The 23,695-nt window shown below is 40.3% G+C and overlaps 2 protein-coding genes across 8 annotated transcripts; one reads left to right on the forward strand and one right to left on the reverse strand.

Moving 5' to 3' along the window:
- Positions 1 to 592: 592 nt before the first annotated feature.
- On the reverse strand, positions 593 to 12,157 carry CDCA2 (cell division cycle associated 2). Of its 6 annotated transcripts, none has more exons than XM_015882891.2 (14): positions 11,905 to 12,006; positions 10,881 to 11,400; positions 10,522 to 10,652; positions 10,016 to 10,160; positions 9,669 to 9,904; positions 9,284 to 9,365; positions 8,561 to 8,784; positions 8,391 to 8,469; positions 7,756 to 7,811; positions 7,264 to 7,404; positions 6,363 to 6,537; positions 5,740 to 5,891; positions 4,429 to 5,310; positions 593 to 3,716 (listed from the first exon to the last, which is right to left on the reverse strand). In XM_015882891.2, exons 2-13 carry the CDS (start codon positions 11,218 to 11,220, stop codon positions 4,465 to 4,467), a joined length of 2,607 nt encoding a protein of 868 aa, XP_015738377.1. In that variant the 5' UTR covers positions 11,221 to 11,400; positions 11,905 to 12,006; the 3' UTR covers positions 593 to 3,716; positions 4,429 to 4,464. The 6 variants fall into 6 exon arrangements, with proteins under 6 accessions (XP_015738377.1, XP_015738370.1, XP_015738371.1 ...); XM_015882884.2 differs by having other exon boundaries at positions 10,016 to 10,163; XM_015882885.1 differs by having other exon boundaries at positions 10,016 to 10,163; positions 11,876 to 11,986.
- On the forward strand, positions 12,135 to 19,771 carry KCTD9 (potassium channel tetramerization domain containing 9). 2 transcript variants are annotated; one of them, XM_015882892.2, is made up of 12 exons: positions 12,135 to 12,231; positions 12,817 to 12,938; positions 13,693 to 13,736; positions 14,089 to 14,185; positions 14,649 to 14,707; positions 15,260 to 15,388; positions 15,907 to 15,974; positions 16,077 to 16,172; positions 16,431 to 16,580; positions 16,853 to 16,958; positions 17,190 to 17,323; positions 17,583 to 19,771. In XM_015882892.2, the coding sequence occupies exons 1-12, from the start codon at positions 12,184 to 12,186 to the stop codon at positions 17,697 to 17,699; spliced, it is 1,170 nt and encodes a 389-aa protein (XP_015738378.1). In that variant the 5' UTR covers positions 12,135 to 12,183; the 3' UTR covers positions 17,700 to 19,771. The 2 variants fall into 2 exon arrangements, with proteins under 2 accessions (XP_015738378.1, XP_032304735.1); XM_032448844.1 differs by having other exon boundaries at positions 15,907 to 16,172.
- Positions 19,772 to 23,695: the final 3,924 nt, after the last annotated feature.

Genomic DNA, 23,695 nt, shown 5'->3' on the forward strand with positions numbered 1-23,695 from the left:
TTATGCACAATTTACAGGACTTAATTACAAAACTAATACATTAGCCTTCTTGTCTATAAGTTAAAGGAACAACTTCATCTTTTCCACAGGGACACAGCAGAATTAGACCTCACCTTACTGCAAGTTACAACTGTGATCTGCACTATTTACCTCCTAATCTTAGAAACATGCAATCTGAAGGAATATTCAACCAAGCACCGCAGTTTGTTTTTAAACAGCTATTTCCATTGTATACATACCTGTTAGCTTGAAGATGAAATTTCTTTCACTGCCCACTCCTGTTCCTATGTGCTTAAGCTTTATTTTTTAATTCCTCTCTCCATCTCCCTGTATGCAGATCTAACAATGCCTTTCTGTTTGCTTCTTCGTGCACAGATCAGCTCATCGCTAATTACCTCCCTGCTCTTAGTGAACAGTGAGTGCTAGAGGATGAGGAGTTGGAAAGAAGAGCTACAGCACAGAAATTTACAGTTCTAAAGAACCACGCAGTCATCACAATTAAATGACTATAAAATAGCAACGTTTATATGCAGCGTGGAGGTGTTTCAATATCCACTTTATCAAATCAGTCAGAAGCAAGTATAGAAAAATAAACCAATGATGTGAAGGTTTATTTATAATTACTTTAAAGTGAAGCTTACCAGTAAATCAGAAAAATGGCACAAGTTGTTCTCATTGTTTACTTTCCCTGCTTATGGTAACTATCAAGTTGTGAAAGTGGTTTTAATTCTGTTCAATCACACATGAGAAAACTTGAAAGCACTCTTCACTTTTGTAACTGATGTTTATCTTAAATATGGCAAAATACGGGCATAAAATAATGACTAGGAAAGGATAATATTAAAGAGCTTACTCTTTAACTTTAAAATATTCTGAAGAAAGGATGAAACACCTCCCCTATGAGGACAGGCTGAGAGCTGGGACTGTGCAGCATGGAGCAGAGAAGGCTCTGGGGAGAGCTGATAGCAGCCTTCCAGTATCCAAAGGGGCCATAAGAGAGGACAGACTACAGGGTCTGCAGTGACACGGCAAGGGGAAATGGTTTCTAACTGAAAGAGGGAAGATTTAGAATGGATTAAAGGAAATTTGTTTTTGTTTTGTATTAAATAAAGGCAGTGAGGCACTGGCATAGGTTACTCACAGAAGTGGTGGATACCCTGGAGACACCCAAGGTCAGGGGATGGGCTCTGAGCACTGATGGAGCTGCAGACGTCCCTGTGCATTGCAGGGGAGTTGGACTCAATGACCTTTAAGGGTCCCTTTTAACTCAAATGACTCTATGAAAACATGTGTTCTTTGCATTCTCGACTCACATAACACAAATTGATGTACTAGTGCATAGTCAGCTGATTATCTACAAACACATGAAGACTGTGCTTCCTAGGACAGAGTAAATAAAACCAATATAACAACTCTTACTTATTAGTTACATCATAATTACATTGGACTGGCAAGACAACCAGCCTTTCTAGGACTTACCACTTGTTCTCTGTTAATCAGACCATGATCGTTTTGTGGCAATCTGCTAAATACAGTTCCTTGGCAATATACACTCAGTGCTGGCTGTCACCATACTTGAAGACATTTCATATCTATGCAGTGCAAAATGTAAGGCTGGTTAATACTCTGAAACAGAAAATGGCCTTTTGTAATAACCCTCTTAAGAGAGAGAAGAAACCTCCCTTCGGAAGAACAGGGAGAACAATTGAGAACTGAAAGAGACTGCCAAACACCATAGATTTCTTTAGATTCCACTCTAATTCTAGCCTAGTATTCAGTGCTGCTTCAATGATTAAACCAAAACAGCTCAGTCTCACACTATTGATTCTGAATGACTGTCACTACTAAAACTGTGTGTGCTATTAAGTGAATAAACTAACCTCACAGGGCAAAACGTCACTAAAATTACTCCAGGTAGTGCTGCAACAGCTGAAAACTAGAACTACAAACTTAAATATCTTGAATCAGCACAAAACATACCTAAAGTATGAGCCACCAACTCGTAGGTTCCACAATTGCTGGAGTCTGTTGAGAAGCTTTGCCTAAGAACAAATTGCACAATGTGAGCTGAATGTTTAAAATACTGGGACCATCTTGTTAGTCTTACTTGAAGTGCTCTTCCCTAAATTCCCTACTTAATTCCCTTGCTACACAGCCCTCAGTGTCAGCAGACCTCCTACTCCCTATTCCATGACAGATTCTAGCTCAGACCTTCACTGTTAGCCAGTCTCAATTCACTTTGTAACCCTAATCTCTAACAATCAGCAAACACAGCCAGAAGGGACCGGGAGAGCCTGTCCAGGCCCCATCCTTAACCCCAAGGAAGTATCGTATGTCATTTCAGACTGATATTTGTTTAAACTGTTCTTAAAAGCCTCCAGTGATAAAGATTCCATGGCTTCCCAAGGCAATCTGCTATCTCTGGTGCTGGAGCTTCTACTTTCTGCTTAACCAGATTTCACCCCGGCTCCCCAATTATAAAACATTTATTGTACCATTCGGTAGAGTTACAAAGAACCAACCATTCACCTCCACCAAACTTCTGCATAACTGAAGACTTGTCTCCACTCAAGTCCTCTCCAGACTAAACCCAGTTACTGTAACCTCTTATTTTATGCAGGTTCCAACCTCACCTAAGCCAGGCAAACTGCCATTGAGTACATGGGATTCAACTCTTTATTTACCAAGTAGTGCCAGGAAGCAAATCCAACCTTTGTTTTTCTTCTCCTTAGCCTGGGCTCTTCTACTTCTGATTTTCTTTACGCTTCACATCTGAAGTGCACTTACCACATTCAACCAAGAAACCTCAGGGGAAAATGCTCTTCCACTGCTGCTCTGAATGATGCATAGGACAGCAGCACCACGAAAAGCAGGTTCTATGCAGATTAAGCTTTCTAGTATCACACGCGCTAATTTACTGCCTTTCCCTCCAGGATATCTCAACGCTTGATCTGTCTGTTTAAGGCAGATATTCAATCTCTGACATCCACAGCCTCAAAAGGTTTGCCTCTGCCTCACCGTGTGATTTAACAGGTAGATCTTAACATCTCTGCTGTATTTTAAAGTGCTATATGATTTCCACATGCGAAGTCATACCTGCATACAGTGCGTGTTTCACTTCTCTAGTACTGACTAATTTCAGTGCTTAGTTTAGTTGTTGTTTTGATATTTCTGAATGTTAAATGGTAGCAGCTCTTATTATTAAGTTCTGATGTCACACAGCATCTGTTCAAAGACTTACACATTATATCTTCTAAATAGTTCAGCTATGACCACAAAACTCATGTCAGAGTGCCCTCTCCTGGTAAGCCAACATCCTGCCATCACAGCAAAACAACCCGAGTAACTGTTGCCATCTCGATTCCAAGCCCAAGCATTGCATTGTGACACAAACACAAAGCCCAAAATAAAACATAAGGAGACTGTTTTGACAACTTCAGTAATGTTTCTATAGCAGTAAAAAACGAACAGCAATTCATTAGTGAAGTTTCCTTCAAGTTGCCTTAGTTCTTAGGAAAAGCTGATGATGTCTGTAGAGAAAAGTAAAACATGCATAAAAATGAAACTGTTCCGTTTGCTTTTAAGCTTTATAAAATCATCCAAGTTCATGAAATATTTTATTCCATCTCAATTACGGTAAAAACAAGGTCACAGAAGAGATCACTTTCAGCAGGAAGCTCTATTTCCTGAAAGATGGCACAGGTATTTCACCAGGGCTGAAACAGAACAGAATAAGAAATAAAAGCAACAGCAACTGCTTAAATAGGCACCTACAATCATCACTTCTTATTTTTACACTGTTCAAATCAAAAGTACTGAAACACTAAAATGACAGGTCAGCTACTGAGCAGCTCTGCTGCCTTACACTCCTCCCCTTTGAGGCAGAGGTTGTTTCTTATTTCCTGAAATCTAAATTCTTTTATGGCATTTCTGAAATGTGCAATACAGGTTTCAAAAATAATTTATAAGGAATGACCTTATATATATATGACAAGGGAAATATCACCATGTCAAACAATTCAAGCTAGAAGGGTAGACTGTAGAACATTTGTGGCTTAACTACTGATAGAAATTCATGTTTTATTTGATTAGACTAATGTATGAATTAAGGTAATGTATGAAAACACATAAGCAAAGATGTAGACCACAATGAAGAGCTTATGTCAGAATGCAGTTCATCATGGGAGAAAAAGCTATCCCTGGGTTACCTGCCATCACTGCCTATGGACCAACACTGTGAGCCCAAGCTGGGTCTTCCATGCAACTCTGATATTCAACCATTTTATTCATCTTAACTAGCAAAATCAGTTCTAAGTTCCTCAGGATACTAATAAGGAAATAGTGGGTAAGAATTTAAGTAAAATAGAGAATTAATATCTTATTTCTAAATAGAACTCACAAGAGAGAATATAAGAATCTAATACTGACCTTCACTTAAGAAAAAGAGAGGTAGCTGAAACCTCACTACGTGGTAATGCTGTTTGGAAGAGGTATATTCATTTCTTCTGAGTATTCTTGGTTACTGCTGTCTCTCCTATATACCGAATTTGTTATGCTCCTTTTCCTGTTTTGAGACCGAGTTCTTGTTTCTTGAGATATGGATTCACAAGTGCTTTTCCTCCTCCTTCTGCAAGGACCAGCAGCAACATGAACAGATTCACTGTTCTCCTTCCCTGATTCTGCAAACTGGATGACATTTTCTTCTCTATGATGAATATTCTCAGATTCTGTAGGGACAAATGTGCTTATTCTTCTCCTGGTTTTACAAGCAGGTGCTAGCAGAGAAGGGTTCTGCAGAATCTCATTGGTTACTTCAATCCATGCAAGTCCTTCAGTTTCAGCATTGTTCTGTAGTCTCATGCTGCGTCTCACCCGTCTTGTTTCACCACACATACTTGACTTTCTTCTCAAAGGCTTTTTTAAGGAGTTACTTTTTAGCTGAGGAGCAGATAAAATTTCTTCAATATCAAAAGAAGAAACTTGAAGATCATCTCCAGTCATTTCAAAATGAGACTTTTCTATAGGAGGAATATACACAGCACTCCTACTTCTTGATGGTCTCCTTCTTGAAGGCCTTGTAGGCGGACACTCAGTTCTTTGGAGCATCTCATTTCCATCAATGTCCTTTTGGTTCAGTAACTCCAGCCCTATTAGCCACTCTTCCTTGCTTGGGAAATCTCCCTGTAATTTCTCATGTTCTATCAAGAAATCACTTCCTGTTTTCTCTTTTAATGATGCAGTCTCTTCAGCTTGTTGGAAACAGTCGTATATATTAAGAACATCATCTGTGTCTGGCGCAACATTTGGAAACTGCAAAAATAACCCATACAAAATTTGTTTCAAACAGCTGATAATTAAACAAGCACTCTAGATTTCCTCATTAAGTTGAGTCACTCTCAAAACTAAAAGCCAAACAACTAAAAAAATTCCAAATTCATAGAACCCCACATGTTGGAAAGAACCTGCTCCAAAGAAGGGTGCAGTTTATGCTGCTTGAGGCCTTCTCAGCTGAGTTTCTGAATAACTCCTTCCAAGGATGCAGATTCCATGACCTCTCTGGGCATCCTCTTTCAGTGTTTAACAGCTAATTTTTTAATTTTTTTTCCCCATTTCCCTAAAATCTTTTTTTTTTTTTTTCCTTTTAATATAACAAAACCAAGCACAAGACTTATTTTCTAGCACTAACATTAAGTAGATCAGGAACCTTATTATCAATACCAGAAACAGACTTCAGATCACCTGAAATACTGTATTGCTGAGACTGCCTTCTTCCACAATATCCAGGTCTTCAGAGCTTGGATACACATCAACAACAGGGATGTTTGTCTCTCTCCTTTCAGTCACTTGCTCCTGTTGAACATCATTGGGAACATCCCTGGGTATGGAATGATCTAAAAATACAAAGAATGACACATGGTTACCAGTTGTGAATGTACAAAATCAATTTCTGAAGTAATACAGTAAAAAGTTTCTGGTATTTTACTCACCAAACAGAAATCTACTAAATAAGCATTCCACACTACCAGCATTATAAAAAGATCTCCCCAGAAAGCTGCTGCACATTATGTTCCTATTTATCAGTATCCAGTGAAAGTATAGAATCTTTTTTTGTGGTGAGCTTCCCACTGGAGCCCTGTAAGCGTTAAATTTATGCAGCTAGAGGCTAATAATCTGTTAGATACCTTGGACTCTGTTATTTACTTCTACTTCATTCTATTCCAGAAGCCATTAAAAGTGAAAAATGCATACTGGGCTCTTCATCTGTGCACAGAACTGAAGGTAGCTCTCAACAGTTTAGTAAATAACTATGAAATAAAAGGAAAGGAATGACTAAGGCAAAATGAAACTAGAGAACACATTACCTGGAAAACGTACAATTTCCTTTGGTGAATTTGGAGATGAGGCACCAGAGAAAACTTCTGGAATCTCAAGGATAGGACTCAGAAGAGGTTTCTTTGAAGCCGTTTCTCTTTCCCCATATAAAGACTTTTTCACTTTTCTCTTTCTTCTTTTTCCAAAGGTTGCATGTTTTGTTTTCTGAAGAAATCAAGAGGACCACATTAGAGCACAATGCAAATAGAAGGATCCTTTGTGGTATTTTCCAACAAGTAATCTGCACCATTATTGGATTTCATGGAAAATAATAATCTCCCTACAAATTATGTCCTGCTTGTTCTGTTCTCTTCACGTTAATCTAAAAACTACAATATAAAGAATTATTTCTCCAATGAGATCTGTTTTTTAACTTAACCAAACCAGGAAATCAAGCAAATGAGTTTATCAGATTAAAACTGTATATTTCCAGTTTGAAAAGGATTGTGTGCTTTCCTTTCCAACATGCAAAAAAGCTCAAATACTTCAGAGGCCTCACTTAAAGCATCACTTAAAGCAAACTGACATATAATGTGGAAAGTTCAAAGAATTAGCAGCTGTGTGCAGTTGACAAGAGAACCATAAACTGTCCCTGAGGTCTCAAGGGTTGGGCCCTTCACTTCTGAACTACCTTCTTTACTCTACATGTATTGAAAGCCCTGCCAGTCCGCCCTAACAATATGGGTGTGATAGTAAGTCAAGGAAAACAAGAGACAGACGTGATGAGGAAAGTATTGCCAGCAACAGGAAACAAAAACATCCTGTAGAAAATTTGTAATATAAACAGCAAAATAATCAGGGAAAACATACAAGAAAGAAGACTAATTGTGTGAGATACTGGGACAAAGAAATAAGGGTAGTATTCACCAGCTGCACTGGGCTGTCACTTACTTGCTTCTTTTTGGCAGCAGATACAGTCACACTCTTTGGTCTCTGAGGTCCATTTTTCCTTGGATTTTTAGTGTCTTTAGCATTCTTAGTGCTAGTTGCTCTTGAGATACTACAATCTGTCCCCTCAGAAATGGTGCCATACTGTTGAAGAATAGGAATTTTAAGTTATTAGGGTGAATGTTTATGTGTAGGTACATGTTTGTTTTTTCAAAAAAGCAACACAGTACAAAAGCCCTAAGAATCCCTCTGTAATTACATGTCAGTGACTGAAGCCCTTGATCCCATGAATGAAAGCCTAGGGATATATATCCAGCTTCTCATATCTAGACTCGTTGGGAAAGTTCCTGCAACAGTTAACATTTATTTCCATATACCTTGATGTCTATAATTCTCATATCTGAGGATGCAAAAGCTCTGATGCACTTCAAGAAGCATACAAATCCTTGTTGGAAGGAGCAGAGAAAACAAAACCCAACCATTAAATAATCTTACCTTGCTTTTAGTAGAGGAGCAAGTAGTTTCCAGGTCTGATTTGTCTGTTTCTGCTTCTATACATGAATAAGAATATTGGTTTAGATCAGCAAAAGTCAATCATATTTTGAGGAAATTATTCACAGCATTTTAACACTACGCACAGCATGTTTAGATCTGAATGCACATAGGATTATCAAACATGGCAAGATAAAAAAAATTACAGAATAAATCAGAAGAAAATAAAAGACAGTAACAAATTAATTAACACTTGCAAAGCTTTCTCTGAGAGACAAAAACACAAATGAATATCCTCCTTTTTATTTTCTTATAGCTTTGCTTGCTATTTTAAAACCATCCAAATCACAATATCATAAAATCCAGATAGTAAGCCCAGTTATTTAAAGCAGTAAGCCTGATTAGATCAGCCACATGTGTGGAAAAACACAAGCTCAAATAACATCTAGTTAATCTGAACAGTAGGCAAACACTGGCAGCTACTGCAATGACCTTTACAGGAAAGGAAGAGCATTTAACGTCGGGCGCAATATGTCCTGTGTTGAACAAAGAAAAAAAGCCAACACAATTGTGTCATCTCTCGATTTTCAGATACAGCAAGATGTACTGCCTAAATGACAACAACACAAGCTGGATACCTTTTGTATTTTCAATAGGTAAGAGCTTTTCTGCAACAACAGAGCCCTCCTGTAGCTCCTGAGGAAGCTCAATACATTCCTGTAAGGTAAATGAAAAAAAACTTAATACATTGAACACTCACAGATTGTAAGAAGCTGTTTTTGTAGTTATAAAGGAAACAAAAACTTACATCACTGCAATCAAAATTCGGCTGAGCTAATGGTTCTTCAGTGAGCCCTGCCCTTGTGAAAGGGCTGTCATGTTCTGACCCTGAACGGCAGATTGGTTTTGATCCTTTGCGCACTGGAGTATTTGCAGGCAAAGTTTTATCAAATATTTCCGGGCTGAGATCTTCACCAAAAGTCACTTTTTTCTTCTTTGCCCTTTTGGGGCTGTATTGTTCACTTTGCTCTACTGCAATAAAATACACCGACAGCTTAGCAGACTTCCAAGCAGAGCTTTCACAGAGCAGAGACTTTTCAAGGCCTTTTTACAGGTCTTAAGATTCCCTTAAATAATCACCCACCAGCCAAACAACAAAATATAACCTTTACACATCAATTCTACAAGAATTGGTAGTTTAGCAATACTATAGTATCAAGAAATGAGAAAAAAAGAAAATAGAAGTCTAGAGAGATAGCTGGTCTTCTCAATTTGCAGCTGGTAACTGTAATGTCTAATGAATTACAGCCATTTTTTGTAATGTTGGTATCAACATCAGTATTTTTGGTATTAAATATTCTCTGAAGCGTATTTTTTTCCCCATGGTAACTTTATTTTCCACTTCACACTGTATGTTACCACTTAAGAGCTATTTCAGTGGTGGCTAATCCATAATATCCTTTAGATCTCGCAAATCTCTTCAATTCATAGAACAACAGAAGAAAATAACACAACAAAATGGGAATCAAACCTGTTTGCAGTGCTTCACAGATGTGATCAGAGACTGTAAAAGATTCGCTTCCTCCTCCATGAAGAGCATTGTGTGAATATTCCTATCAAATGTGATAATAGCATCTATTAAGTACCATTCATTTAAGGACTGCCCTTTTTCAAATCGAAAGAGAAAATAACTTCCTCTGAAAGCAAAGTTTACAATCAGTGCAACTCTTTAACAAATCTATTTGTTGAGTAAAACTTGAAAGCATAAAAATGGATCTTCTCATAACAAGAAAGCTTCAAACCAACCATGACACAAACAGACAACCGCCGATAACCATCTTCAGTGCATACAAATAGTCTGAAAGCATCTTAAAATATGAATCAATTTCTACTGTGATGGAAGTTAACCAACCAACCTTCATGCAGTCCATCAGTTGCTTCACTGGTGTTTTCTTCAAGACAGATCTCAGCTGTGAGCCACTCTGTGTGGATTCACTTAATGAAGCACTCCTTGTTTGTAGTGGTGTGACAGGCAGCTCACTTTCATCATATATTCCCACAATTAGTTCTTCTGCAAAATTAACCTTTTTCCTGCTTTGATCTGATATGACATTACTTCTGACTTCTTTACTGATACAGTCAGGGCTGAAAACTTCAAGGCAAGAACATATGAAAATTAAAGACTGAAATGAAAACATTTTTAGTGGTGTTTCATATTTATTGGCTTAAGGGAAGACCTAATATTTAAACTCAATTAACTTACAAAAGCCACCTTCCTGAAAAGCAGTAGATGCTTGTGAGAGTCCAGAGAAGCCCGTCTTCCCTTCAGCTTCTTGAACTGACTTAAAAGTTCTTTGAAAGATATCCATTTTGCTCTTCAGTGACCTGGCAAACTGACAAGGACTGGCCTGCTAATAGAAAAATCAGTGTCAGATGCTTTTTCCAAGATGACCTGCAATTTTTTTTAGTTATCTATATCTTTGGCATAAAGTGCAGTGAATGCAGATAAAGGAATGCTATTATAAGTGTAAATAGACAAAAAAAGAGATTCTGGACTCTACAGAAACAAAACCAGCATTCAACTCTCTATTTAAAAACAAAAGCATCCAAGGAAAATCAAGAAAATTAAGGCCAAAGCTATTTCTTCTACTGACCCCTTCCCTTGGGTTTCTAGTCTCTTTCTGCCAGGAGGTGTTAAAATGGAAGACTTACATATTGATCCCTAAGGGAATTAAAATGATGCATTAGACACTTGAGAACAACCCTCACCTGTGTTAAAGCTTCTTTTTGCCTGTTGCTCTTCTGCTGGGCAAGGTATTGAATGAGGGTATTGTTTTCTGGAGACCCCCTTGCTCCAATGGCTGATCTTCGTCTGAGCTTTAGAGCAGCTGGAGACTTTGCTGAAATGGAGAGAGAAGGAAAAAAAAACAATGAAGATGTACAGCAGAACACTGGTTTAATGGGGTTTGGGTTTTTTCTTTAAAGAATGGTTTGCGTTATTTCTGGAAACAACCTCATATAGCTTTACAGCTCAGAAAACTGTCAGAAAATCAATTAATCAGCATGAGCAGAAAGACCTACAAGATCATCCAGTCCAACCCTTTCTGATCACTCCAGCCTTGCCTTACCTGTAGATCCATTAACAAAGCTTTCTGGAGTAATCCCAAAATCAGCAGTTGTTACAGTTGCAAAATCGACACTTTTTCTCCTCTGTTTCTCTGCTAATTCGCAATAGGATTTTTCTTCTGCTTTGAGCCTTGCAGGCGTTGAGTAGCACTCATCTCCCAAAGGCACGGATCTACCTGAAACATTCTCTTTGCTGCTCAGAGGCTGGGCAGCTTCACCAACCACAGCCCTTTTTGGAGTATCTAAGGGACATTCTGACCACTGATGGCTCTCAGCATCATGATACAATTCCTGCTCTTGGCCTTTGGTTCCATTGCTTACGTTCTCTTTCTCAGATGCCATTTCAGGCTCAGTCACTTTGCAAACCTTCCACTCTTCTAATGGGGATCTCTTCAGTCACTGCAAGATTTCTTCTCTCATTGCCTTCATCTTCCAGCACAGCATCTCTAACCTTTGATGACAACGTGTTTTAAGCCCGAAGAAGCACAAAGTTATTCACTTGCCTCCAATAACAACAGCTCCCTGTTAAAAAATGACAAGTTTTAAGTCATTTGATAAGGAAAACAGCCCTGTAATGATATGAAATGACTGCAGATCTAGAAAACCACTTGGGGAGGGGGGAAAGGGGAAGAATAGGGAAAGCCTTATGGTAAGAGAAGCACAGAAGCTTGGCTATGGGTAAGGAAACACAGGCTTATGCTTTTATTTTGTGGTAAATATATACATTTAGCGTTTAAATGCCCGTTTTAAACGCAATTGAGGTATGAATAGTATAAAGGGGAAGGGGAAAGGGGGGGGGGGTTCTTTAGGTCTCTCACATCTTTCGCATTACTGGGTTTCTCTCAGGTATTAAAGCTCAGGGAAACAGGCCACAGCAGCAGCTCACGAGAATACGCGTTAGGTTCCACGGACCGGGCTGTTTAAGGCAATAAGGGCCATACAAGGGCCATACAAGGGCCATACAAGGGCCATTACCACAGACCCCCCCCCCCCCCACCTCAGCCGCCATCCCCGCTCTCCCCTCACGTTCGAACCGCGGAGCCATCAATGACCGTTACGCGCCGCGCCGCCATTTTGAATTGCAACGGTCGCCGTCCACGTGACAGCGCGCACCAATCGCGAGCAGCGTTTGCTTTTAAGCACCCAACTCCTGTTTTTGATTGGCTGCTGGTACCTCTGCTTCCGCCCACTCGTTGTTTCCCCGCCCCTCCTGCGAGGCGCGTTTCTCATTGGCCAGCGGCTTGGCTGCGATTGGTTATAGCTCCTGTCGCTCAGAGAGCGCTGACTTCCGGGTTTGGTGGCAGTATGAGGCGGGTCACGCTGTTCGTTAACGGCAGTCCCCGGAACGGGAAGGTGAGGGGTGGGGGGGTTGAGGCCTGTGGGTCGGATTTGGGAACCTGAAAGTGAGTTTCTGAGGTTGTTCTATTTTCCTCTGCTTGCTTTGGGACTGGAGGGCTGCCTACTGTGGCCGTGATTGGGGTAGTGGGGTCTGAGGGGCCGGGTTGAGGCCTAGGCCTGTGTATGGGGCAGCACTGGGCCTAGGCCATATAGGACCCATAGACCCCCATACAGGCCCCCATAGACCCCATACAGGCCCCACAACCCCATATGGGCCCCATAGACCCCATACAGGCCCCACAACCCCATATGGGCCCCACAACCCCATATGGGCCCCATAGACCCCATACAGGCATAACTGCTCTTCAATGCAGTTCAGCTCCCATTTAGTGGTGCTGTGCTGATAGAAACATGCCCTGAGCACATTAGGGATGTGCTGAGGTCTTCCTGTGCTGTGCTTTCTGTTGGGTAGCTGATAAATAACCTTTTTTTCTGCTCAAAGCTGTGAAGCAATGTCTATAGCAAAAGCATATCAGGTTTTAAGGCCCAATGCTGCTCTGGGATGGTAGCAGCCCTAATGTGGTTTCCTTCTCTTTGCAGGTAGTGGCTGTATATGGCACGCTGTCAGATTTGCTGTCTGTGGCGAGTAATAAGCTGGGGATCAAAGCAACCAGTGTTTACAATGGGAAAGGTGGGCTCATCGATGATATTGCCTTGATTAGGTAAGGTTGATCCCATAAATGCCAAGTCGTGGATGGAGATTAATAGCTTGTTAATGCTCTTAATAAGGGCAGGACCATCTTTCCTGTGAGGAAAGGCTGAAGGAGTTTGGCTTGTCTAGCTTGGAGAAGACTCCAAGGAGACCTCATTGTAGCTTTTCAGTAATGGAAGGGAGTTTACAAGCAAGAGGAGGGACTGACTTTTTACATGTTGTAATAGGACAGAAGGAAATGGCTTTAAAATAAAAGATGAGATCTAGGTTGGATGTTGCTGGGTGGGGCCCTGGACAGCCTAATCTGATGGGGGGCAAGCAGCCCACAACAGGGGTACTGGGGATCTTTAAGGTCCCTTCCTAAGCCATTCTATGAATAACAAGTGATTACCATAAAACCAGAGATTATTTTTGAAAAGGAGACAAACTATGGTATGGTTTTGGCTTCATGTAACATAAAGCACCTCAGAGTGGGGAGAAAAGGAACTATTTCATAAAATTAAAGCTGCTGAATATCAGAAGTGATCCCTACCTGGCTGATACAAGTCTCTATTGGTAGCATTTCTAGTGCAGCTGGTAAAATTGCAGTCATCTGGAACCTGCGAAGTTAAGAGAACAATCAGATTCTTGATTCTAACTAATGGAATCGGATTATCATATACCTGAAACTAATCAGGAGAGGATCCCAATGTTACTTAGATGAACATATAGCTGTTTAATCAATTTTTTCCTGTTTTTCTTCCCTCTGCCCTCTCCCCTTCCAGGGATGATGATGTTCTGTTTGTATGTGAAGGGGAACCGTTCATTGGTAAGTCTTTAACTCTTCAGCCTTCTGTTTACTTAGGCAGATAGTAACAGGACAAGGGGGGATGGATTTATGCTAAAAGAAGGAATAATTAGGGTAGCTGTTAGGAGAGTAGTGAGGCCCTGACACTGCTGTCCAGGGGAGCTGTGTGTGCCCCAGGCCAGGCTGGATGAGACCCTGGGCACCCTGATTTGATGGGAGGCAGTGGCAAGGGATGGGTGGGCTTTGAGGTCTCTCCAACCCAAGCCATTCTATGCTTCTATGCTTTGCTTTAGTGTAAATTTTGACCTGTTACCATATGGAGGATTCAGAAATGTTCACAATTCTAACATCTGTCTTCTCATCACCTGTGTAGATCCTCAGACTGATGCAAGACCTCATGAAGAGCTAACGGGGGCACATACAGACTGGCTAACACTCAATGTTGGAGGTCGATACTTCACCACCACACGGTAAAAATGAGGCTAGTTGAGCTGGAATTACCTTCAGTAAGGTTGCTATAGTAGCTGGGCTGTGTTCAGGTACTGAGACTTTAGATGCTCTTGAGAAAGAACAAGAAAAGTCTTTTGCTGTGGAGTAGGAAATCTTTTGCAGCTTTTTTTAGTATTAGGCATTTGTTGCCACCATAAACAGTTCACATATGTGCTGACAGTGGTGAAAAGCCTGAGCAGGTCTGCATTTATCCCTGGAACATTTCAGCTAATGAAGTGCTTTCTATTTGAAGTACTTTTGGTACACCTTAGATCAGAAGTGTGCTTTATCTCCTCTGAAATCAAATTAGCACAGAGTTGGAATGCATATCATGCACCGTTAATTACCTTCAGTGTGCCAAGGAAATGCATTCCTTCCAGCATATTGGTCTTATAGCAAAACTTTCCACTTGAAAAATAAAACTGCACTGCCTTTCTTTTCTAGGAGTACTTTGGTTAATAAAGAACCTGACAGTATGCTGGCCCACATGTTTAAAGATAAAGGTTAGTATCTCAAAACTCTCCCTTTAAGCTAACAAATTAGCCAAACAGGTAAAAGGCATTATTAAGTTAAAGCTCTTGTTTATGTGTTGAAGTATTAAAAGTATGTTAAAGCATCAAAGCACTACTTATGATCATTTTCTCTAGTTGTCTATTTAACCTTTGTTCATATAGTGTTTATCTCACACATTGAAACTAAAACTCCCATCCAGAGCTAATACTTTATAATAGAGTCTGTTTTTCTAGTTTAGACTTTTCTGGCTGTTGCATTTTACTCTGTTTCAAATGAGATGTATTTACCAACCAAGGGCAGATTAATACTGCTTTTACTCTAGTAATGGTTCTTAGGCATGTCATGAGATGTGTTTAAGCTATTTATAGCAGGAAGGGGTTAGATGTAAGGGGAATTTTCCCTTCCACTCCTATTTTCCTTCCTTTTCTTTAAGAAACGCCCTTTCACGTGGGAGGTTTCAATCCTGTAACCCCTTGGTGGTAACAACCTGAAACTTGAAGCAAATGCTTTCAGATTTAATTAAGTGTATTTTGTGGCAACAGATGCTTGGGGAAATAAGCAAGATCACAGAGGAGCGTTCCTAATTGATCGCAGCCCAGAGTATTTTGAGCCTATTTTGAACTACTTGCGACATGGACAGCTCATTGTAAATGATGGTATCAATCTGCTAGGTAGGTATGACCTGTATAACATCTCCTAAGTTAATATTCTCTAAAAGTCTAACCTTGCCCTGAGGTAAATGTGATAGAATTACTGGGGCTCATGTCTGCTTATCTAAATGTTTGATGTTTTCCTATGGTGAATTTATTATCAGTGTCCTGGATTTGATTTCTTAATACTTATATTTGAAATTCTTTTTTCTTTTAAACTGGAAGTAAGCTGACTTTTCCTCTTACACATTATATTACATTGTAATGGGAATGGCTGACAGTTCTATTAGCTCATGCATTTTATAGGCATTTCCTAAGGTTCAGCAGGTGCTCTGTTTATCTCTTGGTTACTGTAGCTAAAAGAGAGTTATGACAAACAGGGAAAGTCAGTTGAATTGGCAGTTCTCTGATAGTAAGGTTGGATTAACCTGAAACTTATGTTCTTGGCATGGCTATATGTTGCCTTCTCCAGTAAGGGAAGAGTGATATCTCGTTTAATGGCTCTGTGTAAATAACAAATAACTGCTTTGTTTTGTTAGGTGTTTTGGAAGAAGCCAGGTTTTTTGGTATCGATTCATTAATTGAACATCTAGAAATAGCTATTAAGGTAACTTGCTTGCTTTTATACATGAATATGCATGTCCTGCTCTTCCAGGCAATATATAACTTAGTCCTATCTGTATTAGCTTGTAAACAACTCTCTCAACAGAACTCACAGCCAGCAGAGGACCACTCTCCTATATCTCGAAAAGAGTTTGTACGATTCCTGCTGGCAACCCCAACCAAGTCTGAGCTGCGATGTCAGGTGTGGAAATGCTAACTTTGCCTTGATCTATTCAGGCTGCTTTTAGATCAGTTTGTTAAGCTGTTCTATTTAAATGTAGGATGCACGCGAATAACTAAAGCCAGTTCTTTACAGCTTTGCATCTGCATTAGTCTTATGTAATAGAATAGGTGCTTTTGTTGTGTGTGCATGTATCTTTGCGTGTGTGACAGAAATAATGCTCTGAAGTGTTCTATATTCAGAGCCTTTTGTAACTTTTGGGGTTGGTTTTGGTTTTAGGGTCTCAATTTCAGTGGAGCAGATCTTTCCCGACTAGATCTTCGATATATCAACTTCAAGATGGCTAACCTAAGCCGCTGCAACCTAGCCCATGCCAATTTATGCTGTGCAAACCTGGAAAGAGCTGACCTCTCTGGATCGGTACTTGATGTAAGAATTGATGGGCTTTGGAAGGTTTGGGCTGACCTGTTATATTAAGGAAAGAGGAGTTAGAGCAAGTTGGGGAGAGGGGAGGAGGAGGGTGTGGAATTACCTGTTCTCCCAATGGAGTGATGTCGAGTTCTTACACTGCCTCAAAACAGTAAGGCTGTTATGCTTCAGTAGATTCACATCCTAAGCATAAATGAAGACTACAGTCTGACTACTGGCATCATTCAGTTCTGCACTTGCATGAATTTTACTGATGCATTTATTTCTATCAGTGTGCGAACCTCCAAGGGGTGAAGATGCTGTGTTCCAATGCAGAAGGAGCATCTCTAAAAGGGTGCAATTTTGAAGACCCATCAGGCATTAAAGCTAATTTGGAAGGTAAGAGATTTTTGTATATTAAGTATTCCATGGAAACTGAGCCACATGCGTTTTAAGATCCATAAGTTATGTACAAGATTGAGCCCTGCTTTGTGCAATTCATGTTTACATTAAAAAAGCCATATATATGATGGCAACTGTATAATCATTACACGTAGATATCAATTTACATAGCACGGAACAAGCATTCCTCTGGAATCCCATGTTTCTAACAGTACTTTTGTGTTCCAGGTGCTAACCTGAAAGGTGTTGACATGGAAGGCAGTCAAATGACAGGAATTAACCTCAGAGTTGCAACGTTGAAAAATGCAAAACTGAAGAACTGTAATCTTAGAGGAGCAACTTTGGCAGGAACTGATTTGGAAGTGAGTTGTAATTCATTTTTACATACTAAATGGTCAACTGATTGAATTCTGGGGATTGCTGGCATTCAGCAAATCCAAATCCAGTTGTTACTGTGAAAAGCAACCACTGTCTTACTCTAGTTGTAGTTGTTTAATTATGACAGAGTAAAGAGACTGAAGTTATGCAGAAGCCACGTATGCTTCTATAAATGCATTTAAAGGTTTTGAACCCCAAGTTCTGTGTGTATTCAACTAACGCTTGATCTCTTTTACTCTTTAGAACTGTGATCTTTCAGGTTGTGATCTACAAGAAGCTAATTTGAGGGGATCTAACGTAAAAGGAGCTATTTTTGAAGAGATGCTGACACCTTTGCACATGTCTCAGAGCGTCAGATAGGGAGAAGAATATGCTGCAGAGGACGGAATCAAAACATGGTGACTTTCTTCATGTCCTCCCCTTTTAAGTTAGAAGTATTGGTTATTAGACAACTTATATTTGCAGTAGTGCCTAAGTAAGCTATTTTGATTGCTTCTTGGGGAGGGAGCTTTAACTGAAGAGGTAGAAATAGATAAATAGATGCTGTTTCTACCTCTGAACAGAGTGAGGAAGTGTGTGGCTTTCTGTTGACAAGCATTGCCTCACTTTGGAATTCATTTTAATTTATAAAGCACAATATATGCAATTCTATTTATTAAATCTGTAGCTGCAATATGAATAGAAAATGTTATTCATGTATAGTAGCATCAAAGTTCAGGTTTACAGTTAGGCTAACTGTAAATACACTAGTTTCTTCATTCATGCACAGTACATTAAAGGAAATGTTGTTTAGATAAGGTCCACAGGATGTTTTCAGATACTCTTCTGGGTTGAAAACAGTAGTTAGCTGTCATCATTGGTAATATATTGCCTTGTAGTAGTTAGGATTCAGGTATAGAACAGCTTTATTACCTTTTAAAATGTGCTGTGGAAGCTTCTTCCACTGAAGGGATCTGCATGCACAGCAGATTTGGTTATAACAAAACAATCCTTGTTCAAAACTGGGATTGCTTATTTCATCTTTTCTAAATTAGTATATGATTGCACTATCAATTACAGCTGCTAAGGAAAGCTTTCAAATGTCCTATTCATTCCCAGCCTGGAGTACCTGTAGATTTTCAGTCATTCTTGGTGGGGAATTAAATGTACATAGGAAAATCCAATCCACCTGTCACAGCATCCACTCCTTTCTCCCCTGCCGTGCCTCCAGTATATGAATAAATGGCACTTGTTTCCCTTCCACGTACTATGCAAATACTGTTGTACACTGCATCCTTGACCGCATGGGTATAATCCTTTCCCCAGCCAGATCTCTCTCATATACCACTTTGGGCCTGCTTAAAAGTGGCTGTGAAAGCCTATTTACTTGTGGTGGACTGCCCTTTCCACAGCTGCTTTACATGTGAGCAAATATGGAACTACATGACTTCTGCAGTGCAGAAATCCTGACAGCATTTCTTAAGGTGATGGTGCACTTCATCTCATAAGCTGTTTCCACTGTAATATCAAGCTGAGTTCTCATGTAACATTTGTTTTATACGCAATCAAAAAGCACATGAAGAAACTATACCAAAAAAAGGTACATCAAGAACTCTTACCTCAGATGCTTCTTTAAAATACCCCAAAGTTAAAACTAACATTGAATCTACAGAAATAGAGCTGTTACTGAAGTTTAGAACAGATGTATCGTATAACTTACACAACATGATCTGCTAGCAGTGGTTTGAGTTCCAGTTACTTCGGTGCGTTCCTTCTTAGATGCAGTGCAGAACTTCCCATCCTCTGAAATCATATTTATCGTCTCAGTGGTTGCTATGAAAATGCTGCTTTGCCATCAGTCTAGAAAGGTTAGTTAAGGAACAGTTTGTGATGTGTTTGGGGGAGAAGTGTGGGATTATTATCAAGTTGGGTTTGATGATACTCAGGCATACTATGTGAACTTCCAGGACTCAAAATCCTACAGCCCTGTGGTTCAGGATTGGGATTTCTTTTCTGGATTCCCTGGCCTCTTTAATCTGGCTCTAGGATAACACCCTCCCCTTGGTCAAATACATCCATAGGGGATTTGGTTTTTAGAGTCCTGTCTCCCACCTCATCACTTTCACAGAGTGATGTATATGTTGCAGAAGATGATGATTCCTAGGGCTAGAGAAACAGATGAATTATTTTTCTTTATCATATTTTGTAGCTAGAAGTAAAATATTGTATGGGAAAATATATTTTCATAATCACTGTGTATAAAATATATTTGAACTTTCACTGAAGCACTATGTTTTAAATAATCATGGCACGTGGCATCATTCATTTGCAGATGATTTTAAGGTACCTCTTTTGCTATGACAGTGCTGTATGAATAGCCTGAAGTGGCACATTCAGAACGTGCAGGTTCCAACTTAATTCAAACTGCATTAATAAAAGCGGGAAATAAACAAGTGTCTTTGTCTTACTTGAATTTTACTTAGGACAAGAAGTTAGAAAAGATGCCAGAGCATAAAATTCACTGTTCCTTGTATACAAACTATAACTAAAGTTGACTTTTGCCTTTCATGAAATCCTTAGCCTGGATTTGTATGTGTTCTCTCCAAAGGACTACTTGGTATATGCTTAGTTACTTACTTTATGAGAAGACAGAAGTTTAGACATCCCTCTTTTTGAACAGGCAGTTTGTGCTCTATAGGAGAAAGCAGAAGAAGGTTTTTATGCTCAAGAATAAAGTTTACCTGCTAGAAAAGCAAGAGAATGAGATTTAGGAGGGGTGGGTTTCTGCAATACTTGATTCGTTCTGCTTGAGAACTTCTTTAACCATGCCCTCTCTCATCTTATTTCAACTTGTCATTCACCAGCTTTCTCCTCACCCATCATATCTGCTCCATGAAATGCTTGGAGCCAGAAGTCATTGAGCACAGTTTACATAGATACGTGTACTGTTTCTGACCTGCTTTCCACATCAGAGATCATCATCGTGCAATGCAAGCAGCTATGCTGCCCCACTTGACTTAGAATGATAGAATGGGTTGGAAAGGTCCCAAGGATCACTGAGTTCCAACCCCACAGGCAGGGCCACCAACCTCCAGATCTGCTGCTAATAAATGCTGCTAGCCCAGGTTACTTAATGAATTCTAAAGCATTTCCTTATGAAAACACTGTGCTCAACTTTGGTCTAAATAAAGGGCTGATGATTTCAGTCTAATGAACTCTATGATAGAACACTGCTAATACAAACACAAGACATATGGGAAGTCGACATCTAGGAGCAATTCTGGAGACTCCGTGCCAACCATATTTACCAGTGGCTGCAACTGAAGAGATGTCACGTCCAAAACCCAGCTCTACTCTTTGATTTCTTCTGACTGAAGCTCTCCCAGACCTTGGATCAGCCTTCCACGTGGGCTCCACCTCTGCCACAATCAGAGTCCTTCATTGGCTTCCATTATGTGGGGCTACAGAAGTATTTGTGGGCAAACAGAACCAGTTGTAGTCTCTTCTCCCCAGCTTCCAACCTCCTTAATTTAACTTGGGACCATGGCCCAGAGTTGAACACAAAACAAGAACAGCTTGCTCACCACTGCGGTTCCTTCTGATGTGCTTCAGGAGCAGCAATAAGGAGACCCACTGAGAAGCACAGCTGCTGGCAGACTTGGCTTCAGATGGTGGGTTAATAAGAGGTGCAATTACCTGGCTAAACAGGCCCCTTCCCTTCTTTAAATGCCATTTTTCAGGATAAGCAAAATCTTGTGTGTCCTTTCTGCTATGCAGAGCATGGAAGGAAGCAGTCATTAAACAGAAAATCTCCCTTCCCAAGTGATCTGCTTACGTTAAGGTAACTTTTCTCCTACTGAAACCCACTATTTTCACAGCTTGATCAGTTTGTCAGCTGAACTACTGCTGGCTCCTCTTGCTGTGAGTAGGAGCATTACAGCAGGAAGAATTACTCTTTGCTAAAGTCACTAAATCCTCCTTCAACTATTATTAAATTACATTTAATCCATTAATCTTGAAGAGATCACGGGGGCAGGAAGAGAGGATGTTTAAAGACCACTAAACATGATACACCCAATTGCACATAAAACAGTGCAGACCAGGTGGATAAAAAAAGACATTTCTGCCATCAGAATTATTGACTTTGACTTCTGATGTCTACCATGACCTCTTCAAAACCTCTCAAGAACAAAATAGCTCCAAAAGTGTTTTGATGCCTAACTTCATACGCCCATACATATGCCTATCTGTATATACATATACACATCTGAATAGGATTCTCCACATACATATATACAGAGGGTCCTATTCAAGCAAGAGAGCCCCTTCCTCAGCATGCTCACAACCTCATAATCATGTCTATTTGATCCACTTAATAGTGCTTTGCATTTTATAGAGCACAGAACACAAAGCCATTTTTATTTAAGCATTAAGGGCTTAAAGAAGAGCATAAAAGTGCCACGTGCTTGTGCCAACCTCTTGTTTACGCACTGAAGGTCTGTTTCCTTTGGGTCTGATATACAGAGAATAAACTGAATTCCTCATCTATTTCAACTCCTGGAAAGCACTCTTCAGAAATTCAAACCCATTTTGCTTATAAAAAACCAGAAGCCATTGAAAGACCATGTATTTTCCATGGGGCAACAGCAGCCAGTTAGGTTTGAACATCAGGTTTACAGCCTCTTAAAAGGAAAGCTTTAACCTCTATGGCTCCAAGAGAAAACAGCTGTAGGTAATAGCTACACCCAGCTGCTCCAATTATGTGCTTTACTTCTTTAGAACATGACAGCGACTTTAAGAACAAAATTGCAGTCTGTAGGATAGAATGAGGTGGCGTTACCTGCTGTGAAAGGTTTGGTGGTGGGGTTGGCTGGATATAAAGGGAGACAACAAACCAACTCACAGGACGTTTTCCAGCAGGGAAGAGTTGGAGCGATTCTGCAGCCTCTCTCAGCAAGCAGGTAATGTACTTGAACAGCACACCATACCCACTTCACCTTTTCAGTCCTTTCAGATGCTTGCATTGGAAGGAACCTGCATTAGAAAGCACTGCAAAGAGCGCTTAGTATAGAAACTGGCTACACTGAACCCATCTGTTATATATCAACAGGGATTTTCAGTGAACCTTTGAGGTCCAGGCGTTCCTAAAGCCCTGACAGGGTGCTGTGACCCACATGTAGGCACAGTGCCACCGGGGTGCAGGAGGCCAGAGACGATTCTGTAAGACAAAAATTGAGCTGTGATGACACAGGGTCAGATATATGCTTTGTTCTCTCATCACAGAATGGAGAAGTCGGGGAAGATCTTGGTTGGTGTTCTCCTGTTTACCATGTCTGTGGCAATCTGCTTGGCTCAACACTGGTCTTATGGCCTGCAACCAGGAGGGAAAAGGAACGCTGAAAATCTGGTGGAATCGTTTCAAGAGGTAGGTTCAGGACTGTAAAGCAGCTCTTGTTTTTGCTATGATCCCTTATCAGTACTAGAAACAAGCAAAAAGCCACATGGCAGCATTAGAGGTGACAGACTTTACCAGGGTCTCTGAACACATGTGCGTGTATTATACACATATAGGTGTAGACCTTGTATCAAGTAGGAACTGGAATGGTGGTATGGCGACAACTGAGAGCCTTGCACACACAGCAGTGCTTCCATAGCAGACAGAAAGCTTCAGTAGTTTGCTCTAAAGGAAGGATAGAAGTCTGATTCCAGGTCAAACCTGATTTCACTGTCCCTTGTTTGAGCTGCTCTTCTGATCAGCTGCTTTGTAACATCCATCCATCTCCATGAGAACGTGGCAATGGCAGCTGGTGCGGGATTCGATGGCAAGCGTTTCTCTGAAGGACTCAAACCACAAAGCAGATGGGAAAGGTTCTGCCCACCAATGGCTTTTCTTATGCTTTCTAATATTTCACATGAACTCCTTTGTAACTACAGTTCCAACATTCTACAGCTGTTACAGCACATGTGTAGCATGTAGGAAAAAGGTAAATGCAACCGTGCAGTGGAAACTTTGCCTTTAACCTGGGGAGATTTGCCTTAGGAGAACTATCTATTTTCATGAAGGCTGCATTTATTCTCCATTCAGATTGCAAATGAAATGGAAAATCTAAGGGAAGTGCAGGAGGCTGAATGCCCTGACTCATACCAGCATCCCAGGCTGAGCAATCTGAAGGAAACCATGGTAAGTAACGTGGTTTTTCTCTTATTGCTGTGGGAAAATCTCAGACCAGTCCAAGCTGGGAAAGCAAGGGATGGATGGGTGCGATTGGTGGGGGAGAAGAGGCAGGAAAGCTTAGTTCACATGTGGCAATCCCAGCTCTGCATCACTCTTGGTTATGTCCAAGAATATGACTACATTAATCTTGATGCTCCTGCTG

The sequence above is a fragment of the Coturnix japonica genome, chromosome 22 (assembly GCF_001577835.2).
Source record: "Coturnix japonica isolate 7356 chromosome 22, Coturnix japonica 2.1, whole genome shotgun sequence".
NCBI lineage: Eukaryota > Metazoa > Chordata > Aves > Galliformes > Phasianidae > Coturnix > Coturnix japonica.

Bases quoted from the DNA above. Each gene is read 5' to 3' on its own strand.
- KCTD9 (XM_032448844.1), top strand. From the start codon at position 12,184: ATGAGGCGGGTCACGCTGTTCGTTAACGGCAGTCCCCGGAACGGGAAG. The intron at 14,708-15,259 runs GTTAGTATCTCA...TTGTGGCAACAG, and splicing joins CCACATGTTTAAAGATAAAG to ATGCTTGGGGAAATAAGCAA. The intron at 16,581-16,852 runs GTAAGAATTGAT...TATTTCTATCAG, and splicing joins TCTCTGGATCGGTACTTGAT to TGTGCGAACCTCCAAGGGGT.
- CDCA2 (XM_015882884.2), bottom strand. From the start codon at position 11,220: ATGGCATCTGAGAAAGAGAACGTAAGCAATGGAACCAAAGGCCAAGAG. The intron at 10,164-10,521 runs GTGAGGGTTGTT...TTTTTCTATTAG, and splicing joins AAAAAGAAGCTTTAACACAG to CAGGCCAGTCCTTGTCAGTT. The intron at 9,366-9,668 runs GTTGGTTGGTTA...CACATTTGATAG, and splicing joins AACTGATGGACTGCATGAAG to GAATATTCACACAATGCTCT.